This window comes from Etheostoma spectabile, unplaced genomic scaffold (genome assembly GCF_008692095.1).
Source record: "Etheostoma spectabile isolate EspeVRDwgs_2016 unplaced genomic scaffold, UIUC_Espe_1.0 scaffold00003242, whole genome shotgun sequence".
Lineage (NCBI taxonomy): Eukaryota > Metazoa > Chordata > Actinopteri > Perciformes > Percidae > Etheostoma > Etheostoma spectabile.
The window spans coordinates 261,066-282,017 of NW_022603012.1; the positions used below are offsets into that span (position 1 = coordinate 261,066).

At 41.2% G+C, this 20,952-nt stretch overlaps 2 protein-coding genes across 2 annotated transcripts in view; one reads left to right on the forward strand and one right to left on the reverse strand.

Annotated features, from left to right (window-relative positions):
- niban2b (niban apoptosis regulator 2b) overlaps nt 1-12,151 on the reverse strand; it is a 63,473-nt gene extending 51,322 nt beyond the window's left edge. The window contains exon 1 of the mRNA XM_032507559.1: nt 12,140-12,151. The gene's annotated coding sequence lies outside the window, so the exon portion shown is untranslated. The remainder of the gene's footprint in view (nt 1-12,139) is intronic.
- The window catches only part of stxbp1b (syntaxin binding protein 1b), a 35,976-nt gene continuing 24,231 nt past the window's right edge, over nt 9,208-20,952 (forward strand). Inside the window, exons 1-5 of the mRNA XM_032507560.1 lie at nt 9,208-9,318; nt 17,615-17,664; nt 17,797-17,878; nt 19,135-19,211; nt 20,354-20,432. Coding sequence (XP_032363451.1) covers nt 9,282-9,318; nt 17,615-17,664; nt 17,797-17,878; nt 19,135-19,211; nt 20,354-20,432 — 325 coding nt within the window. The 5' untranslated portion in view covers nt 9,208-9,281. The remainder of the gene's footprint in view (nt 9,319-17,614; nt 17,665-17,796; nt 17,879-19,134; nt 19,212-20,353; nt 20,433-20,952) is intronic.

Genomic DNA, 20,952 nt, shown 5'->3' on the forward strand with positions numbered 1-20,952 from the left:
GAAGGATTCTTTTAGTTTGCAGATAATCTGCATTTATTTTATAGACGAACATATATTTTAAGTGTTTTTATTCATCAGTATGATAGTCTGCATTTATCTTATAGACATGTTTAGTTAAAAAAAAAAACATATTTTATTCATTTGTATGATTGCCGTAACGGCAATCATATAAATAATATTATAATAAAAATATTCGCGATTTTGCATTTTTGACCCTCTGGATTTACCGTTGGACACGCCTCCGCATGAGACGAGACCGCATGAGACGGGACGGATGACATGGGACGCTCCAGGCTGCAGCCACATACTCTTGCAGCAGTGGGACGTTATGCATCCTCAGCGGCATCCACGGCCGCGGTCAGCTCATCTCCCTCCGGCTGCAGAGATCTAGATCTCTGGCTCATTTACAGGTTTTTTGATAAAGTCTTCACACGTTGACTTTTAGGTAGTAAAAACAACCCATAACTAACGTTATACTCACTTTCCTAATCCTAACTGCTCCAAATATTGCACTCTTCTTCTTAAACGGCCTATGGTGTTAATACGTTACTGCGGAAGAAAGGTTGAACGTTCATGTGTGCTGTGGCCGAATGGTAGCACCTAAGTTTGCTCCACATTTTTGGTCTGAAAATAATCGGTTTGTTTTATTAATGTTTTATACTTTTTTTAAATATAAATTACTATATATTAATTAATGAAACCACACACCAACACCACAGCAATTTCTTGGGGGTGCTATGGGAATCCTAGGGGTGGCAAGAGCAACCCCTCCCCCTCCCGGGCGCCACCAATGGATCAGGTCATACCTGAGGTCAACCATGTCCCAAGAACGGCTCACTGGTCTTTTTGTCAGTATCAATCTCAAAAGGGGAGCAGGTTTCATCCGATAACATCATTGGTGATTCTGCATCAAGGAAGGCCAGGTTTTAGTTCTAGTTTGTGCTTTCTGTTCTTAGTGCATGTATAGTATATATATCTTGCCCCGGGGTGTAATTCAATATAGAACTGCCACTGGGCTTAACATACTCTAAAACTCACCCAAATTGCTGGTTGCATCAAGCCTGGGGAAAACTTACGTAGCACAAAGATGCCCCCTGCAAAATTAAAAATAATGAGCCTCTGCAGTATGTGATGACTAGATGACCTAGACTCACAAAACGTGGTACACATATGAAGCATGTCAAGACTTACAAAAAAGCTCATTGGAGCCATACCCTTAACGCAACAGGAAGTCCGCCATTTTTAATTGAAAGTTTGAAATATGTGTGATTTTGGTCATTTCCACATGTTGTATGAATTCCTTTTTGAGATTTCATTTGATAGACTTCAAATTGAGTCTGTGCCATCTTAAGACCTTAAAGATGAAAAGTTAATTAAAGAAAAATTTGTAGTCATGGGGCCACCATTGAAACATGAAGTGGGTATAACTTGAGTGTACATTGACCAACTGTCTCGAAACTTTTCAGGATTAATAAGAGTCCAACCCTGAAGACATCTAAAAGTTGATATTGACTCAAAGTTATAGTGTCCCCTAGTGGTAACAGGAAGTAGACCTTAAAGTCAAGGTACTTTAACAAACTCCACCTAAAGATTTCTTCTGATCAACTTCAAATTTGTTTTGTGCCATCTCAAGACCTTAACGATGAAAAGTGTACATTGTCCAATTTGGCCAAAATTTCTCTACAGAGGACATCTACAGGCCAAAATTGACTTTTGGTCATAGCGCCCCTTGCTGGCAACAGGAAATCAGCCTCATGTGACAAACATCCAATTTACATGTAACTCATAATGTGAGGTCTACATGTGATACTGAGCACCCCCCTATACTGTACCTTAACCACGCCCACTTACTCAGGCCACTCCTTCATACAATTTGAACCGTTTAAGGGAGAGTCTTGTGTGAGGTGTCATGGAATCCAGCAGAGAGTTCCTTATTCATTGGTGATGTTTTGACCCCACCCCTATGATTTAGCCACGCCCCCTTCATAACTAATGACCTGTTGGATGTGGACTCTTGTATCAGGTATCTTTGAACTCTGTAGTGAGTTCCCTTTTCAATGGTGACCGTTTGCCCGCCCTCTCTACTTTGGAAATTTGCAACAACTCCACCATGTGCGCTGTGTCCAACCGTTGCACAAATGTAGGGTCACGTGGAGTGGCATCTGCCGGTCACCGTGGCGCGCACGGATGAGCGAGTTTCCATCCAACGCTGCATGCAGCTTTAATTAGGGCCTGAGCGCCAACAGCGGCAAAGGCCCTATTGAAACTGAAGGAATAATTATTACGGCAAGTGAATCGTATTTTTGAGGGGTTTAACATATCAAGTCGGGTGAAAATTTACGTGTTATAAGGGTTCGTCCAACAGTGTGGGCATGGCGGCCGTTTACAGCATTTATCATTTTGAGTGTATGTTGTCCAATTTGGCTGACATTTTTTTATAATTGACAAGGGTCCAGGCCTGAGGACTGTAGGCCAACATTGAGTGGATGCACACAGGTGGAAAGGGAGAGGAGCTCAGTGTGTCAAAGGAAGTCCCTCTGCAGTCTAAAACAATAACAGCATAATTAATAGCTGGTGCAAGGCAGACCTGAGCCAGCTCTATAAGAGTTTGGTATACTGACTATATTAAAATAATGTAATTTAAACCTTAGGATGCTATGTAAGTCTGCAGTATGCAATGTCCGTTATCTGCCGCCTAATAGCCTTGTTCATTGTAATTTGGTAAAATATCAAAATTTCCAATTCAGTGCAAATACATTAGGCCTGTGTTGCTTCACAATGTAGATTCAGTAGAACAATTAACAACACCTTTACAACAACACAGTGATGTTCAACAATATCATGATCTATTTTTGTGCAAAAAGTGTTATATCCAAACCTTGAACTGAAATAAACGAATAGCTTAAGTAAAAATTTGAATTTCACATTGGCTAACTGATGCACAGAATGCATAATAATAATAATAATAATAGTACACAGGTAAATAAATGTGGTATTTTAATAAATGTATTGATTTATTTATTTATTGATTGATTTATTGTGTATTGCAGTTTGTTCAAGTCTGGTGCGGCAGTGGGACTGGGCCATGTAGAGCCTTTGAAGAGAGCACAGTCATCAAATTGCCTTTTAAAGATTTAGTCTGTATTTTTTTACAATAATGCATGTATGTTACATTCAAGCCTTTGCCAAATGAGTTGATAGAAAGATAATTAAGACTGTCTGCCCCACAAAACCCTTTCTGTATTTCTCAGCATGGTTGTGTCATCTGGTGACTTTTGTGAGCAGAAACTCAAGTTAAGTTAAGATAATTACCCCTTAGAGTTCATGTTTTTTTAATCCTCAGTGTCCCCCTTGGCTACATAAAAATTGCGTGGAGGAGAGTTGGGGATGAAGTGTGATCACGGAAGGCTTGTGTCATGTGGATGCACCGACAGAATTGTTGTCATTCAGAATTCCTCATGTGGGAGACAGAAACTGCATACTATAGCTTTAAGCTTTTTACTTGCATATTGGAAGCAAGGGGTAAGTGAGCATCTGGAAAGCGTACCTCCTATGGTGAGATTCTGAGACTAACAAGCCATCACCTTCCACTAGCACTCCATTGACTCCATCCTTTTGGCGTCACTTTGACAGCAAAAAACTTTACATCTGAAGCACTTAAAGACCATTAGTCAATTGTTTATTTCTAAAGAAACACAACAATTACAACTTTCAGACAGGTTGCACACTTAATATCTATGTTGTCAAGTTCAGTTTGAGGACACGCAGTAAAGCTCAGCCATCACCGGAAAGGTGATTCTAATTGACTTCACTGGTCTCTGTTGAAGTCTATGGCTCATGGTCGTTGTGTTCATTTCTTTCAGTGTCTATGATTGGAAGTTGTACAAACAGTATAAATGGTGCAGCATAGTGTTGGATATCGTCACAGGTTTTAAAATAAAATACAAAGAATACAAATACAAATACAAATCTATGAGTTTTTACAGAATAACAGCAATAATAAAAGCATTTCATGATTGTGAATGAGATCTGCGTTCGCTCTAGATGAAACCCAGGTAGCTTAATACCCAGCGAGGCTAGTTTACGAACAGGCTATTTACTGAAATAAGTCTTTACCAACATTTTACCCGTGGCACAAATGAATACATTTGACATTGAATAAATATTGCAATGCCATGTAGTTGAGAAGTTATGGTGCTACATGAATGTTAGCAGTAGAAGAAGTTATTAGTAGTCGGTTCTACACAGAACTTCTGCTGTAGAAACAGAGTAAGCGGAGTGAAGTGACAAAAAAGCAGAAGTAAAACCTTCAATTTCAAATTGAAAGTCGGAAGTAACTGACCTTTTTCGGCCGTTAAAAATTTTCTTTTTGGAGGTGACTGGAAAGCATCACAAGTCCCTGTGATGAAGTTAGAGTTTCCAACAGGACACACCTTTAAAGTTCTTAAAGGTGAATCACTGCATTTTAAAACTCTAGACTCTGAAATGTAGACGTATTTATAATATAGTCCTCAGTAGGGACACCAAGTGCATGGTTTTCAGTAATCTGCCATGCTGCAAATTCATATGCTGCAATTTACTTCAACATCAAGCTAATGCTCTCTCTGTTAGCACATTGCTATGTTCTGGTTGTTTCTCCTGTAAAGTCATTAATCAGCTTGCATATTTCAAATCATGGAAGTTGGCGCAAAACATGGCTCAGAAGTTTGCAATGATGTTTTTCTTCCAGAGGAGTGAGAGCCCTTTGTGTTTCTCGTCTTCTCACATGCAGAGCTCATATGCTGTTTACTTCTCCTCTGCTGCCCTCTCGTGGACTTCAAGCCCAATAGGCACTTTCTTTTTCTAGAATTGTCTGAAGTGCGTCTATACATCACAGGAGTAGGCAACTGTTATGTCTCTTTGGACACCAGGGAGTAGTTTTTTAATTAGATTTTTATGCATTCTCTGCATGGAATCATTATATTTAACTTATTTTTAAATATGAAACTGATATACCATATTAAACATATTTATTTCATATACATTTATTTACTTTTATTTGTGCTTTTATTTTATTTCATATATTGTTCTTTGATATCTTTCTGGCGTAGCAAGTCAAGACAGAATAGCATTGGGTTCCGGTTTTAACAGGTTTTCTTAAAAAAAAACAATATATGTATATATATATATATATATATATATATATATATGTTGTTATGTGGTTTACTACTAAACTGTCTTCTGCCATTTCAGTAGCAAGTAGACTACTATATTGTATTCCCAGTGGATGCTTTTATTCTGGTTTTCATACACAGCTAATGTTGTCTGTTTCTAGGGTTTATTAAGTTTCTTATAATAACTTATAACTGAGACAAATTCCATAGACTTTGGATTCCTTCCTACAGTGACTTGTGTCTGTCTTTATCTGCATGTACTTGCTATTTATTTTCTGTACAATTGTCTTATGTAATCCTATACATATATTTGTCTTATTTAATTTAATTATTCTAATATTAATAATATTATTATCAATGTTTAATTTGTATTTAAATGTATAGGCTTTTTTAAATTTATTTATCTGTTGTTGATGCACCTCTCCGGGAACCATCACCTTATCGTGGTGGAGAGGTTTGTGTGTCCCTATGAACCTGAGGGCTGTGTTGTCTGGAGCTTTGTGCTCCTGGTAGGGTCTCCCATGGCAAAGAGGTCTCAGGGGAGGGGCCAGACAAAGAATGGTTCAAAGACTTCGATGGTTGAGCACGGAAGGGATAGAGAGACCCCGCCGGAGGAAGCCCGGGCCCCGTCTGGAGCCAGGCCCAGACGGTGGGCTCGTGAGCGAGCGTCTGGTGGCCGGGTTTGCCACGGAGCCCGGTCGGGCACAGCCCGAAAAAGCAACGTGGCACCTCTCCCTCCAGCCCATGGGCCCACCACCTGTGGGAGGATCCAAAGGGGTCGGGTGCGCTGCTATATGGGTGGCAGCGAAGGTCAGGGGCTTCGACGGACCAGAACCGGGCGGCAGAGGCTGGCTCTGGGGACGTGGAATGTCACCTCTCTGTGGGGGAAGGAGCCGGAACTTGTGCGGGAGGTGGAGCGCTACCGGTTAGATCTGGTGGGGCTTACCTCTACGCACAGTCTCGGTTCTGGAACCGTTCTCCTGGATAGGGGTTGGACTCTGTCCTACTCCGGAGTTGCCCATGGTGTGAGGCGCCGGGCGGGTGTGGGGATACTCACAAGCCCCGGCTGAGCGCCGCTGCGTTGGAGTTTACCCCGGTGGACGAGAGGGTCTCCTCCCTACGCCTGCGGGTGATGGGGGGGAAAACTCTGACTGTTGTTTGTGCATTTGCACCAAACAAGAGTTCGGAGTATTCGGCCTTCTTGGAGACCTTGAATGGAGTCCTGTATGGGGCTCCAGTAGGGGACTCCATAGTTCTGCTGGGGGACTTCAATGCACACGTGGGCAATGATGGAGATACTTGGAGAGGCGTGATTGGGAGGAACGGCCTCCTGATCTAAACCAGAGTGGTTGTCTGTTGTTGGACTTCTGTGCTAGTCATGGATTGTCCATCACAAACACCATGTTCGAACATAGGGATGCTCATAAGTGTACTTGGTACCAGAGCACCCTAGGCCAAAGGTCAATGATCGATTTTATAATCGTTTCATCTGATCTGAGGCCGTATGTTTTGGACACTCGGGTGAAGAGAGGGGCAGAGCTGTCAACTGATCACCATCTGGTGGTGAGTTGGGTCAGGGGGTGGGGGAAGACTCTGGACAGACCTGGTAAGCCCAAACGGGTAGTGCGGGTAAACTGGGAACGTCTGGAGGAGGCCCCTGTCCGACGGACTTTCAACTCACACCTCCGGCGGAGCTTTTCGTGCATCCTGTGGAGGTTGGGGGCATTGAACCTGAGTGGACAATGTTCAAAGCTTCCATTGCTAAAGCTGCGGCGGCGAGCTGTGGTCTTAGGGTTTTAGGTGCCTCAAGGGGCGGTAACCCACGAACACCCTGGTGGACACCGGTGGTCAGGGAAGCCGTCCGACTGAAGAAGGAGTCTTTCCGGGATATGTTGTCTCGGAGGACTCCGGAGGCAGTTGCAGGGTACCGACGGGCCCGAAGGGCTGCAGCCTCTGCTGTGACAGAGGCAAAGCAGCGGGTGTGGGAGAAGTTCGGAGAAGACATGGAGAAGGACTTTCGGTCGGCACCAAGGTGCTTCTGGAAAACCGTTCGCCACCTCAGGAAGGGGAAGCGCGGAATCATCCAAGCTGTATACAGTAAGGGTGGGACTTTGTTGACCTCAACTGAGGAGGTAATAGGGCGGTGGAAGGAGCACTTTGAGGAACTCCTAAATCCAGCTGACACGCCCTCTTTGGTGGAGGCAGAGCTGGAGGATGATGGGGGATTGTCGTCAATTTCCCTGGTGGAAGTCGCTGAGGTAGTCAAACAACTCCACAGCGGCAAAGCCCCAGGGATTGATGAGATCCGTCCAGAAATGCTGAAAGCTCTGGGTGTGGAGGGGCTGTCTTGGTTGACACGCCTCTTCAACATTGCGTGGAAGTCTGGGACGGTGCCTAAGGAGTGGCAGACCGGGGTGGTGGTTCCCCTCTTCAAAAAGGGGACCAGAGGGTGTGTGCCAATTACAGGGGTATCACACTTCTCAGCCTCCCTGGTAAAGTCTACTCCAAGGTGCTGGAAAGGAGGGTTCGGCCGATAGTCGAACCTCGGATTGAAGAGGAACAATGCGGATTCCGTCCTGGTCGTGGAACAACGGATCAGATCTTTACTCTCGCAAGGATCTTGGAGGGGGCCTGGGAGTATGCCCAACCAGTCTACATGTGTTTTGTGGATCTGGAGAAGGCGTATGACGGGTCCCCCGGGAGAAATTGTGGGAGGTGCTGCGGGAATATGGGGTGAGGGGGTCCCTTCTTAGGGCCATCCAATCTCTGTATGACCAAAGCGAGAGCTGTGTCCGGGTTCTCGGCAGTAAGTCGGACTCGTTCCAGGTGAGGGTTGGCCTCCGCCAGGGCTGCGCTTTGTCACCAATCCTGTTTGTAATATTTATGGACAGGATATCGAGGCGTAGTCGGGGCGGGGAGGGGTTGCAGTTCGGTGGGCTCGGGATCTCATCGCTGCTTTTTGCAGATGATGTGGTCCTGATGGCATCATCGGTCTGTGACCTTCAGCACTCACTGGATCGGTTCGCAGCCGAGTGTGAAGCGGCTGGGATGAGGATCAGCACCTCTAAATCTGAGGCCATGGTTCTCAGCAGGAAACCGATGGAGTGCTTTCTTCGGGTGGGGAGTGAGTCCTTACCCCAAGTGAAGGAGTTTAAGTACCTTGGGGTCTTGTTCGCGAGTGAGGGGACTATGGAGCGTGAGATTGGTCGGAGAATCGGAGCAGCCGGTGCGGTATTACATTCCATTTATCGCACCGTTGTGACGAAAAGAGAGCTGAGCCAGAAGGCAAAGCTCTCGATCTACCGGGCAATTTTCGTTCCTACCCTCACCTATGGTCATGAAGGCTGGGTCATGACCGAAAGAACGAGATCCAGGGTACAAGCGGCCGAAATGGGTTTCCTCAGGAGGGTGGCTGGCGTCTCCCTTAGAGATAGGGTGAGAAGCTCAGTCATCCGAGAGGAGCTCGGAGTAGAGCCACTGCTCCTTCGCGTCGAAAGGAGCCAGTTGAGGTGGTTCGGGCATCTGGTAAGGATGCCTCCTGGGCGCCTCCCTAGGGAGGTGTTCCAGGCACGTCCAGCTGGGAGGAGGCCTCGGGGAAGACCCAGGACTAGGTGGAGAGATTATATCTCCAACCTGGCCTGGGAACGCCTCGGGATCCCCCAGTCGGAGCTGGTTGATGTGGCTCGGGAAAGGGAAGTTTGGGGTCCCCTACTGGAGCTGCTGCCCCCGCGACCCGATACCGGATAAGCGGATGAAGATGGATGGATGGATGGATGGATGTTGTTGATGCAAACGTGTGGAGGAAGGGTGGCCAAGTCATACTAATGTTTCTGTTATATATATATATATATATATATATATATATATATATATATATATATATATATATATATATAAAAAAAAAGAACTTCTTTATTGCCAATAAGTTTCCACATAGGTAAAATCCACGTTGAAACATTCATTATTCAATATTATGTACTTGTTTTACCAATGACACTACACTATTTGACTAACAAAATGCTTTTATTTTGGATTATTGCAACGGAAGTGTGTTGCTTATTCTTTTGAGCTTGACAATAGTCGCACCAGTTTTCTTTGCACAGGTGGACGCGCGGTTGAGTGCTCATCATGGCACCACTTGGACTGAAAGCTATTGTTGGAGAAAGTAAGTTTATTTTATTTCTTAGACTATTTGTAGATTGTTATAGGATTTGTATTCTGACATATAATCCACACTTGATTTAATATTCGTCATTTCCAAACCGTGTAAATGATTGTATAACGGCTTGAAGGACTATAGTCCCATTACCAAACATTCAGTTAGAGATTTAAGTGCTTATTGCATCGTGTAGCCTACCTTTCATGATTACTTATGGTAAAATAGGACTACACAGCTCGTGTTAATACTGTTTTTTTTATCATTATGGGAAGTTCGATGCGCAAAAGACATGCAGCTCGCCAAATGGTGGTTTCTCCAGTTTTTATTATGAGTTAGATAAATTACACAAATTGGAATTTGTTCGGGGGTATTTTGTTAGACTGGGATGGGAGTTTTAAATCGCATAAATCGTATTGTCGTATAAATATACGAGCATGGAGTCCTGGTTGGGTGTAAATCCTGCCTCGCTAATCTTTGTCTGTGCGGATTAAGCGCTTTGACATCATTCTCCGGGGAAGAGGAGCCACAGTAGCCTAACAACTAAACTAGTGTTTGTTTCTCTGCTGTAGCCTATATAAACAGCAGCATGCCACTTTTAAACATCGTGTGTACCACAACTTAGTATACGGAGACGTAGTTTACGTAGAATACGTAGGCATGCGTCAAGTCAGTTTATTCTCACACGGGACTAAGGAGCGCACATTGAAAAAACCATTAACTTTAATGAAGAAGGCATTGCAAAATCTTTAAAAAGAAGCGAATTATTCCACTAAAGTGAAAAAACTATTTACATCGAGATACAAGAACATTTATTTTATTTATTTTAACAAATACAGTGTCATAATACAGTCATAAGACAATGTAACCTGCAATGTCTTTCTTATGACAAATTAAAATTAACCTAGAGAACATAATTTGTCATAAACGTGTCATTGCAGGCCTAATTATCAAACTTTAAAGAAACCATTTAGCTTTGTGTGAAACAATGTGGACTCGTCATTAAGATGTCATAAAGGTTTGGCAACAGTGAATACAGAACTGAGATGGTTTTCTTTCCATGTGTGCTGCCAGCCCCCTTGGCCAGTCAATCCCCATGACATGCTGAGAATCATTATCATTAGAGCTATTAAATTACACATGAGCACTTGTACGCTATTTCCGGGAAAACTTCACAGTCAAACTTTACATTTTACAATTATACCGACATAAAAACGGCAGATTAAGGTACTTACATTTCTTCTGTGAGTGAAAATAGCACACATGGTCAGAGAGCGGTATCCGCTTTTTTTGGTTCCACTTTTGTCATGGGTTGCATGGACGGTGACCAGATGAGAATGTGTGAAATTCAGGACAGGGAAGGTGGGGGTGGGCGTGGTCAAGTGGCCTCAAACAACATCCAGTAACAGTAAAACCTATAAAAGTAAAAACTCATCATGAACATGAAGTAAACTGTAAGAAACACAACGACTATGTTGTTCTGTCACCCCCATGAGGAATTCTAAGTAATGACAACCAAACTGGGGGCAGGGGTTGCCTGTACAGATTCCTTTTATACTGAATGCAATAGTGGGACAGTTTAGCCTGAAATCTTTTGCTGACTGTAAATAGTTAATATGTTGCATGATTTTCATATCAAGGGGATTTCCTTTACAGTAGAGGGTGAATCTTTTTACTTTTCAACATCAGACAGTATTTCCTCTCGCATGACTATAACAACTTTTGAACGTACTGTACGCGTTTCACCTAAACAAGTTCCCTTCCGAAGCAGTGGCTCCGTGCAGTGCTAGCCCCGCCCATGATAATTGTGATTGGTTTAAAGAAATGCCAATAAGCCAGAGCTCATTTTTCTCCCATCCATCTATGTGGACTAGCCAGCCCCTCCTCCACAGCGCTGTGGCATGGCTAGATTATGGCAACCGTAACGTGAAAAACACTGGAGAACTGTAGTCACTGGATGTAATTTAACCTAAGTTCTATGAGTAAAAGGGAGTGAGACTGCGCCTGATGCAGGTGAAAGATGTGACCCATGACCAAATTATCGTAGTTCATAAAAATGCAGCGCAGTGACAATGCAGACATTTCATACAAGAGACGTATGTAACTCCGCTGACCTGCCGATGCCCATTTAACCGCCCCTGGACTCGTTCATATAAGTCATCCGTCACTCTGTAAGTCGACAATTCAGTCTGCTGTGTAGTGAGATAATTTGACAGTATCAGTTGATTTCATGATTGAAGAAAGTTTTTGTTTAGTCCATCTCTCTCTCTCGTGTGGCATGCCCGTTCAAAGCGATCTTGAGTTACAGAACAAAGCACTTTACAATTTACCTCTCATTCACCCAATCACATACACCAATGGTGGCGCTGCTGCTTCAGCCAAAAGGAATTTATTGGAACCAATAGAAGAAGAAAAAGGTTTTCCAATAGGACTGTGAAAGTCTTAAAAGAACAAAAAGTCCTTCAAGATTTTTAGAAATGAATGTGAATCCTAAAGGATTCTATTGGAAAAGATGAAAATCCTACAGGACTTTTTGACTTGGGTCGCTCATAAGGAGAAACTTGGGGTTCACCTCTACTGCTCTACCTCCTGAGCCACAGCCACAGTGACTACTTCACACTCAACACTGGACTCCCGTTGGTCCTCCGCAGAGGTGGGTAGAGTAGCCAAAAATTGTACTCAAGTAAAAGTACTGTTACTTCAGAATAATATGACTCAAGTAAAAGTAAAAGTAGTCATCCAAATAATTGAGTAAGAGTAAAAAAGTGCTTGGTGAAAAAACGTCTAATTCATACACGGATGACAATGCATAATGTAGCTGCTGTTTCACAATGTTATTAAGGTAACCATGCTTTCATTATGAGGCCGGGGGTGTTCCTCCTCGTCTGTGTTGCCTGTGTTGGGGGGGGGTAATAACACGGACGCGTAGAATACCAAAGAGGTAAAAAGAAAAGTAACAAGCTCATTGTAGCCTAATGTAGCGGAATAAGAGTACAGTTTCTTCTTCACTAATCTACTCAAGTACAAGTATAAAGTACAGTGATTTAAAATTACTCCTAGAAGCAGATTTTTTTCAAAATCTTACTCAAGTAAATGTAACGAAGTAAATGTAACTCGTTACTACCCACCTCTGGTCCTCAAAGTGTGCAAAGCAGATTCTTAAATTTCAGACGCATTTCAGATGTATTTGGGTCTTGGCTTAGCAGCATTCAATGGTTTTATTTATTTCAGCTACTTTAACAAATGTAGTCAATGTTAACACAGTCACAGTCCAAAAATATAGCAGAATGAAAACGACATTGTAGTTTATAATTGTAAAAATGCATATAACATTAGCTTCTAGTGATATATCGCCCATTTTTTTTTTGCCTTGTGTGAGGGAGCTGTAATGCAAGCTACATATAAGCTACAGGGAAGCAGCAACTCCCCGCCTCAGCTGCCTTACAGAGACTCGCAACAGTGTGCTCCACGTGACATCTGTTATTTGGATTGTTTGAAAGACACACACACACACACACACACACACACACACACACACACACACACACACACACACACGGTTAAACAGCACTCATCCTCCAAAATAAGTCCACATGTCCAGCTTCCACAGAGAGCCATTGTAAAAATTAATTTGAAGAGCTGCTCCTCGTAGTGTCATAAGCACATTATTGTATAGACACACAGAGACATACAGACACAGAGACTCCTTAGTTTATAGTTGGATGTTATTGTTTCATTTGTCAAGATAGGCCGTTTTTATATAAAACCTGCTGTTTATTTTAGACATTTTTTTATTTATGTGTTGCAGTTGTATATTTTCAAACAGAGAAGAAAACCTTGTCTTTGCATTTTATTTTGATCATTGTCTCTTTTAATAAAAGTGCTTGTGACATCTCACAAGTGGCTTTGACTTACAATTGAAAATATAGCCTTCTTTGTAGAAAATATCGAGATATATATTGTGTATTGCCATTCAGCCAATAAATACTGAGATATGACCTATACGGTTGTTTTCTACATTAAGACGGTCTGGTCATTTTATAATTTTATATAATTTTAACATGGACACAGTAGTGCTTGCAGCATGGTTGGAGAGGTTACGGTAAGTCAGACAGTATTGAAACTAATGTCTCCATAAACTACAATCTTCTTTTCTTATATGTGACTGAGTTGACATAGTGTTTTGCCAGAGAAGACAAGCTGCTCCCCTACATAGCTACAGTTAGTTACTGTGATAAAATACAATATTATAAACCTGTATTATCTAGCTACCACAATAGCAGCCTGTTGTTGTTTGTCCCGCCAGTGAAATCTTCTTCTCAGGCCGCGTCTAATTCTTTCACGGACACTTCCTCTTAATCCTGCTGACACAGTGGATAACAGGACCATTCACACTAACTGTAATCACTAGCTTCCCCTGACTGACTGACTGAGTTTGGGATTGGATATATCCAAACCACCTTTATGCACATGTTTTGTAATAAATCATATAAACCTTAAATTTCTGACAAATGTTTGTGATTAAAGAATGAAAACCAATGTTATGTCATTCACAACTATTGTCAGTAGCCACACATCATGTCATGTTATTGTGCTTATGGCACTATAAGGAGCAGCTTCTCAAGTGAAATGTCTCAATGGCTCTCTGTGGAAGCTGGACATGCTGGACATGTTGACAAGTGCTGTGTAACCATGTGCGTGCGTGTGTGTGTGTGCTTGTTTGTGAGCCAGTGATGCTGCTGTCCCGTGACGTCACATCAGCTGACACAGAAACGGCCCAGAAATAGTGGTGGGGAGCAGTGGATGGGGTAAGAGGATTGGGAGGATTGGTAGATTAAAGGCAGTGATTGCAGTGGGCCGGTTCTTCCCAGCACCGTTCAGTCTGACAGACAGGACAGATGCTTAAACCTCCAGTGAAAGAAAATGGGATGCTCCTCAGCAACACAAGTGGATCTGACACATGCTATGTTAAACAATTTTTATATTATTGATTATATAATTATATTACAGTGCATATGTTATTATTTTGTTTGTGTGGTGATCCAGTTTTGTCACGAGGGATCATGTTATTCCTCTGTCCCTCTGCTGTCCCCTTACACTTACTCTGTCCCTTGTGGAAAAGGATTTTCACAATCATGAGATTGTGTGCTTGTGTCATTTTGGTATGTGTGGTCACGTAATGTTATCATTAAAGTTTTATTTTTAACCTGCACCATATTATCGCATGCAGTGGTATCTAGGTGACTAATGTGAACAAAAATCTTTAGATTGGTCCTGTATTGAGTGAGAATGCTGTAACTGGCGGCTGCAAACCGGGCTGCAATGTAGCCCTATAAGGCAAATGTACACCGTCAGTTTCCACTAGAAGTGCTGCTTTTGCGACTGACTGGCTCAGATGGTTCTCATAAGCGTCTGACAGTACTGCAGAAAGGACCCCTACAGCGATGTACCATTTTTGTTAAAGAGTAAGATCCATCGCTAAACACACCACATTGTATTTCTACCAAACCAGAGTGGTGATTGTTGGAACAGTAGAAAGATGAACCAAGACCAAGACTTAAAGGAAAATTCTGGTCGATTTCAACACGTAGCTCTGTCGGTTGTAAATTTGGAGTGCTGTCAGTAGAGAGAAAAATGAAACCAGGCTGTTTAAGCCTGTTGGGTGCTAACTCTAGCAGGAGGATAACACGGTGTAGGCAGCACCGATTGGTTTCATTTTTTTTGCTACTGACAGCACTCCAAATTTACAAACAACAAAGCTACATGTTGAACCTGACTTTAATTCTCCTTTAAGACTAGTTTCTTTGTGTCGACTTTGAATAAAGTGTATTATATGGAATCTGGTAGGTTTGGCAATATAGTGATTTAGGGTTTGTTTCATGTTAAAGTAAATAACAACAGAAACAATAATGTTATCCGACACAGAACAATAAGCTGACCATGTCAATAGTGTACCAAATTACCCGCATACAGATATTTTAGAAATTTGCTTTTTCAACCAAAATGCTTGAAATCCACTTGCCACATTATGTAAAGAAAAATTATTTTTAGATGAACATTATTCACTATCCAAATGATTCCATTATAATCTGTAAAATAAGTAATAAGTAATTCTAAAGTGCATCTGAGAAACTGGTTTCAGCTATTAGCAATTATCAACAGTATTTAATCAATGTTAATAAAGTTATATAATATAATATAATGATATTGATATATTTATAACTTTATTAGAAATGAAGTGCACCACCGTGGACTCAGGATTCAGGGTTCACTGAATTGTGGATATAGTCTCAAAAGGGGTGTTCCTTTAAAAATGCAAATATTTATTGGCTATCTTACACTTATAAAGTGAACATTGAAGTAGTGAATCCGATCACTGATCCGTCAGAACCAGCTGTAATCAATACATAAATAAGCTTATGTTTTCTTCAAGTTCAACAAACGGCCGTTATTCCTCAGCAAGTCAACAACAAGCCTTTTTTTTGGGTGGCAGCAAAAGAAACAGTTTAGTGAGGAAAGAGTACAGGTTTTAAGAGTCATCCTTCTCTTTCTTGTAGTAGACGGGGAATCTGTATCTCTCTCTTCTGCAGGCTGGGTGAAATTTGTAGTTGCACAGCAATTTCTAAGGACCCAAATGTGTTGCAATGAACAAAAAGGTAGTCTGTTATTTATCATGCGAGGGGAAGAACTGCTAATTAAAAGTACAAACGTATGACTGGTGTGCGTCTGCCGAAGCAGCTTCTGCAGCCGCAATGGATAAACAAAGGTGGGGTAACCTGTGGTGCCTTTTATCTCTTATGTCATATCACGATATACCAATATCCAAAATCTAAGACGATATCTGGTCTCATATCATGATACTGATATGTTTTCGATACGTTGCCCAGCCATAAATCTAGTCAACAACTGTTGAGTCTGAGTTGAGTCTTGATTCCGAGTGCTCAAGTTTTTCCACTCTGGTACCTTTTATAGAGCTGATATAGTAATAAAAGAGGTTCTACATTAAACAAAAATGACACCACTGTCACGATTGTAAAGGAAGTTTATTTAAGGACTTTTTTCTAAATAACTTTTAGTTTTGCTCTTTCCAGCATTGGGCGCATAATCCGTGGAGGTAAATTTCTCTCCGCATTTTCCAAATGTGAACATGTAGAAGGGAGCCTGCGAATCAAGCACTACAGTTGCAAATATCAATATCAATTTCTTTGTTACGAAAGTAGTGAAAGTAAGAGCGAGAATGCAGAGTTAAGTAAGTGACGTCATTGAGTGTGTTGTCAAGCAAGGGAGCAAGGGAGCAAGGGAGCAAGGGAGCAAGTGGTGGCGGGTTCCGACTGAGAAGCGTATGTGTGGCTGTGAAGAAAAAGGGTGAGAAAAAAGAGATCTCAAAGACAATGTAAAGTGACTTAACAGTTAACAAAGAAGCTTCTCAAGACATGGTGGCGTCATCTTTTGTTAATACTGTCGTTAAAGTAAAGAGTGTTACCCCCAAAAGAACATCAGCCCTGGATGGAACGTCTCCCCAGCTGCTTCGCGGCTGGTCTTGGAGCCCAAAACAGGAAAAATGTAACATCTTATTTAATTTTTTATAACCTATTCAGTCAAAAACTTCATCCAATGTCTGAGTCCTTTTTCATGAATGTTCATGTCCGATTTTATATATCCTCGAGTCTGAGTCCAAGTAAAAGTCATCATTTCGTGAGTCCAAGTCCAGTCACGAGTCCAAAGAACAGAGTCTTGAGTCGGTTTCAAGTCCATATATAACAACTACAGCCACTAGAGGACGCTGTCACTAGAAACATAACTATAGGTCATAACTGCTGGGAGGACAGTCTCCTTTGTCCCTAGCACTTGCCGATACAGCCTAGGCTAGGAGACTGGGTTTTCAGTGTAGAGCTTTGGTCAAAGTCTTGAAGATATATTTTTAATGTCCAAGTCTTGGGATATCTGCTGATTAGATTTTGGTGTACAGTGCGGTTTGACACTTGTCATACAAACTATAGCTGAAGAAAATCAAAGTAATGAAATTTCTTTAAGAAAACCACTAGACAATACAAAAGTGTACTGGAAAGAGTAGTTATGTCGACTCATTGGCAGAAATCTTTACACATGAATTTGATTCTAAAAGTAATGTAAGTCCCTGTCCATGAGTACAGTAGCTTTTGATAAGCACTACAATCCAGCCTAAAATCAAATTAGAAATTTTATATTTTTGTTTTCATATATACAGTATGCTTTTGATGGTAAATCAATCTAATAACACTAAAACCTTTAGAATAATGTTATGTGTAATTACCCTTCTTCACAGAAATAATGAACAATGTCATCAAGAAGGCCAGAGAAAAAGGAAAATGGAAGGTAATGGTTCTGTTATTCTAATTAAGTTTGGCATCATTCTCCTTTGATCTTGACACTGAATATGTTTTTCATGTAAAACTTATCAAAATTAAATCTGTATGAAGCGCCCTGCTGTGTGCAACTGTGTTATAGGTGCTGGTTGTGGACAAGCTGAGCATGAGGATGATTTCCTCCTGCTGCAAGATGACAGACATCATGTCAGAGGGAATCACCAGTAAGTACAACACATTCTCACTCCCATCGTGTAAAATGACGCTTAGTCAGGTCCCTTCAGGGATGTTGTTGACGGTAAAAGTCTCCTTCAGTGTCATATTTAAACACACTTTTTCTAAAGGCGCTTGGTCGAGACTATTGGTATCACTTTCAACACAGTCAGGTTTAGGTAAAGATTGTGGGTGGGCTTATAAAAGGTAGGTTTCTATGACACACGGGACACAGTTGGGTTTAGGTAAAGAAGAACGAGACAAGTACAGGATGTTGGGTTTAGTAAAAGAACAGGACAGTTGGGTTTAGGTAAATAAGAATGGTATAGTTGTATGCAACTACCACCCAGGTCACCTGAGTTCAATGCAGTTGCAGCTTTGAAATCAGTTTAATTAAATTAAGTGTAGGGAAATTAAATTCAGTTCACCTAGAACAATCTGTTACGTATAGTGTTGCAAAGATTAATTGATTTGTTGACAACTGATTACTTAATCTCCAACTATTTTGATTATCGATGGAATCCAATTAATCGGATTCTTCACTTCCTGGGTAACCTGCTCTGCCTTTGAGAAAATGAAAGCTCAGACTGGCCGATCTGGAATCTTGCCCCTTGTGAGGTCATAAGGTTACCTCCCTTTTCTCTGCTTTGCCCGCCCAGAGAATTTGGCCCACTTCTGAGAGAGAGACATCATGGCTTTCAAAGGAGCAAAGTGGCAGCTGGTAAAGGCCACACCCCCAGCCTCCACCTTGGTCCAGAAATACGGTGGCCTGAAAGGCCAAAGCTTTGCAACTTAAGAAAAAACATGCCAATAGATCACAACACAAAACATAACCATAATAAGAAAACACAACACATTACACAGTTATGTTGTAATATTTTTACATGTGTAAAAAGTTGCAGTGCTTTGGCCTCTCAAGGCCACCGTACAGAAAGCATAGTGATAAGCCCTGACAGCAACTGCTAAACTGAAAGGATCCCTACACAAACATGTTAAATGAAACATACAATAACAATAAAATACTGACCTGACCTAACTGTTTACTGTAACTGGCACTGAAATACAGAAGTATCTAAGAAGTTAACATTTAAAAACTCGATGTTACATTTGACCTACCTACCTGACCTTGATTTTAAAATGTTTGCTCTTATTCAATGAAAGTTCTGTTTCTTTGTGCACGATTGTGCAGGGACGAGTTAGAAAGAATAGTTCTAGTCTAATCAAGCGGATGGATGAGTATTGATAGTTATTTTCCTGTTCTCTCTAGTTGTAGAAGACGTAGGCAAGCCGCGTGAGCCTCTGCCCAGCATGGAGGCCATCTACCTGATCACACCCTCAGATGAGGTAATAAGATACAACAAAGATACAGCTCCTATAAAGGATGTGCATGATTCTATGGTACAGTGCAAACAGTGTCTAATTAGTCATGTTTCTATCAACATATATTTTTATGCACATTTTTAAGTTTGGCATTAGAAAATGTTGATGGAAATGGCAAAATTTGAACAAACATTTAAAATTCTCAAACAAGAATTTTGCTCGTCTGAGGTGATTTTTGCCTTTTTTAAAAAAAAAGAAGTTAATGCGCAAAATGGGAGAGTTGTGAAGTAGCAAACATAGTCCCGGTATCCATCGGATGGGGGAAGGATCGGGACATGGGTCCCATCCAGTGTGCTGTACACTTGTGGCACAAAGTGCGTAGTGAAGTTGCGTTGCGCTATAGCCTGTGCCTCAGCCACGTTGGGTAAATTGATGATTTGGTTCAACAGCTTGAATTGTACTGCCCTGTACGCATATGGTTGTCTCGCTGACAACAAATGTCTCTGCCACAACCCTGTATTCTTTTTTAAGATTTATTTTTTGGGCATTTTCAGCCTTTGTTTTTGACAGCTGAAGACATGAAAGGGGAGAGAGAACGACGTACAGCAAAGGGCCGCAGGTTAGAGTCAAAACCAGGCCCACTGCATCAAGGAGTAAACCTCTGTACAATGCTACCTCTCTCTATTTAGCTAAAGAACTAAGCTTCTAAACTCTTTAAATTAGCAAGCTGCTTCGCAATCTACAACCAAGCGTCATGTCAACTTGTGACAAAACTACGCTTTGTGTAGTCTAGTTTATTCGTTTTTAACCAGTCGATGGAAACGCTTCTAATTCAGATTATTTTTTTGCAACATTTTAAAAGTTTGCTTAAAAATGTCTTGACAATTAGATGGAAACATGGCTATTGACATTTTATCTTACACTGCTTTTTTCTAGCAACCAACTTTTTGTCACAAAAAATACTTAAAAATGCAGTTCCAGTTGGAGTTATGGTAAATTTGGTTTATAAAGATTGCAATTCTTGTTCTTTTTAAAGTCATGTTATGATAAATTAAGAAACATGGAGGGGTTTTAATATTTCTTTTCACTAACTTTCAAACAAAATAAAGAATTGTCCAAAGTGTCATTGCTGTCATATGCTAAAACATTGTTTCCTGCTGTCTCAGTCAGTTGAGGGTCTGATTGATGACTTCAGAGACCCGAAGTCTCCGAGGTACCGAGGAGCTCACGTCTTCTTTACCGACAGTGAGTAAATCCATTCCACACTAACAACAGATGTGACAACAGGGGCCACCAAATTATTGTTAATAATTGTTAATAGTTTAAAAAAAAATTAAAATTACAAACATGAATCCAACATATTATTGGCAACCATAAATCAGCCTATTTGTGGAAAAAGATAGTAATGATAGGCTTACTGCCCTTGATATATATGCCAAAAATTATTTAGTAGCTTAGTATACACTAAAAAGTTATACATGGAGGCTTTAGGCTGCCCACACGCCATTGTAGTCCCAACTCAATTTTATACAACATATGCAGTAGGGGGTCCCTCCTCCGTCTCTTTCAGTTAAGGTGTCCTTGCCTCACAAAGTGTTAAAGACCCCTGGTCTGGACTATTTGAAAATTTATGTTTTCTCCATTGAAATACACAAATTCCAGTTTCATGTCTTACTAAATAAATGTTTCCAAAGAGGTTGCTGCTGCAGTGGGTTCTTAAATTCAAATTCAAATTTATTTCTCACAAACACAATAATACACAGTA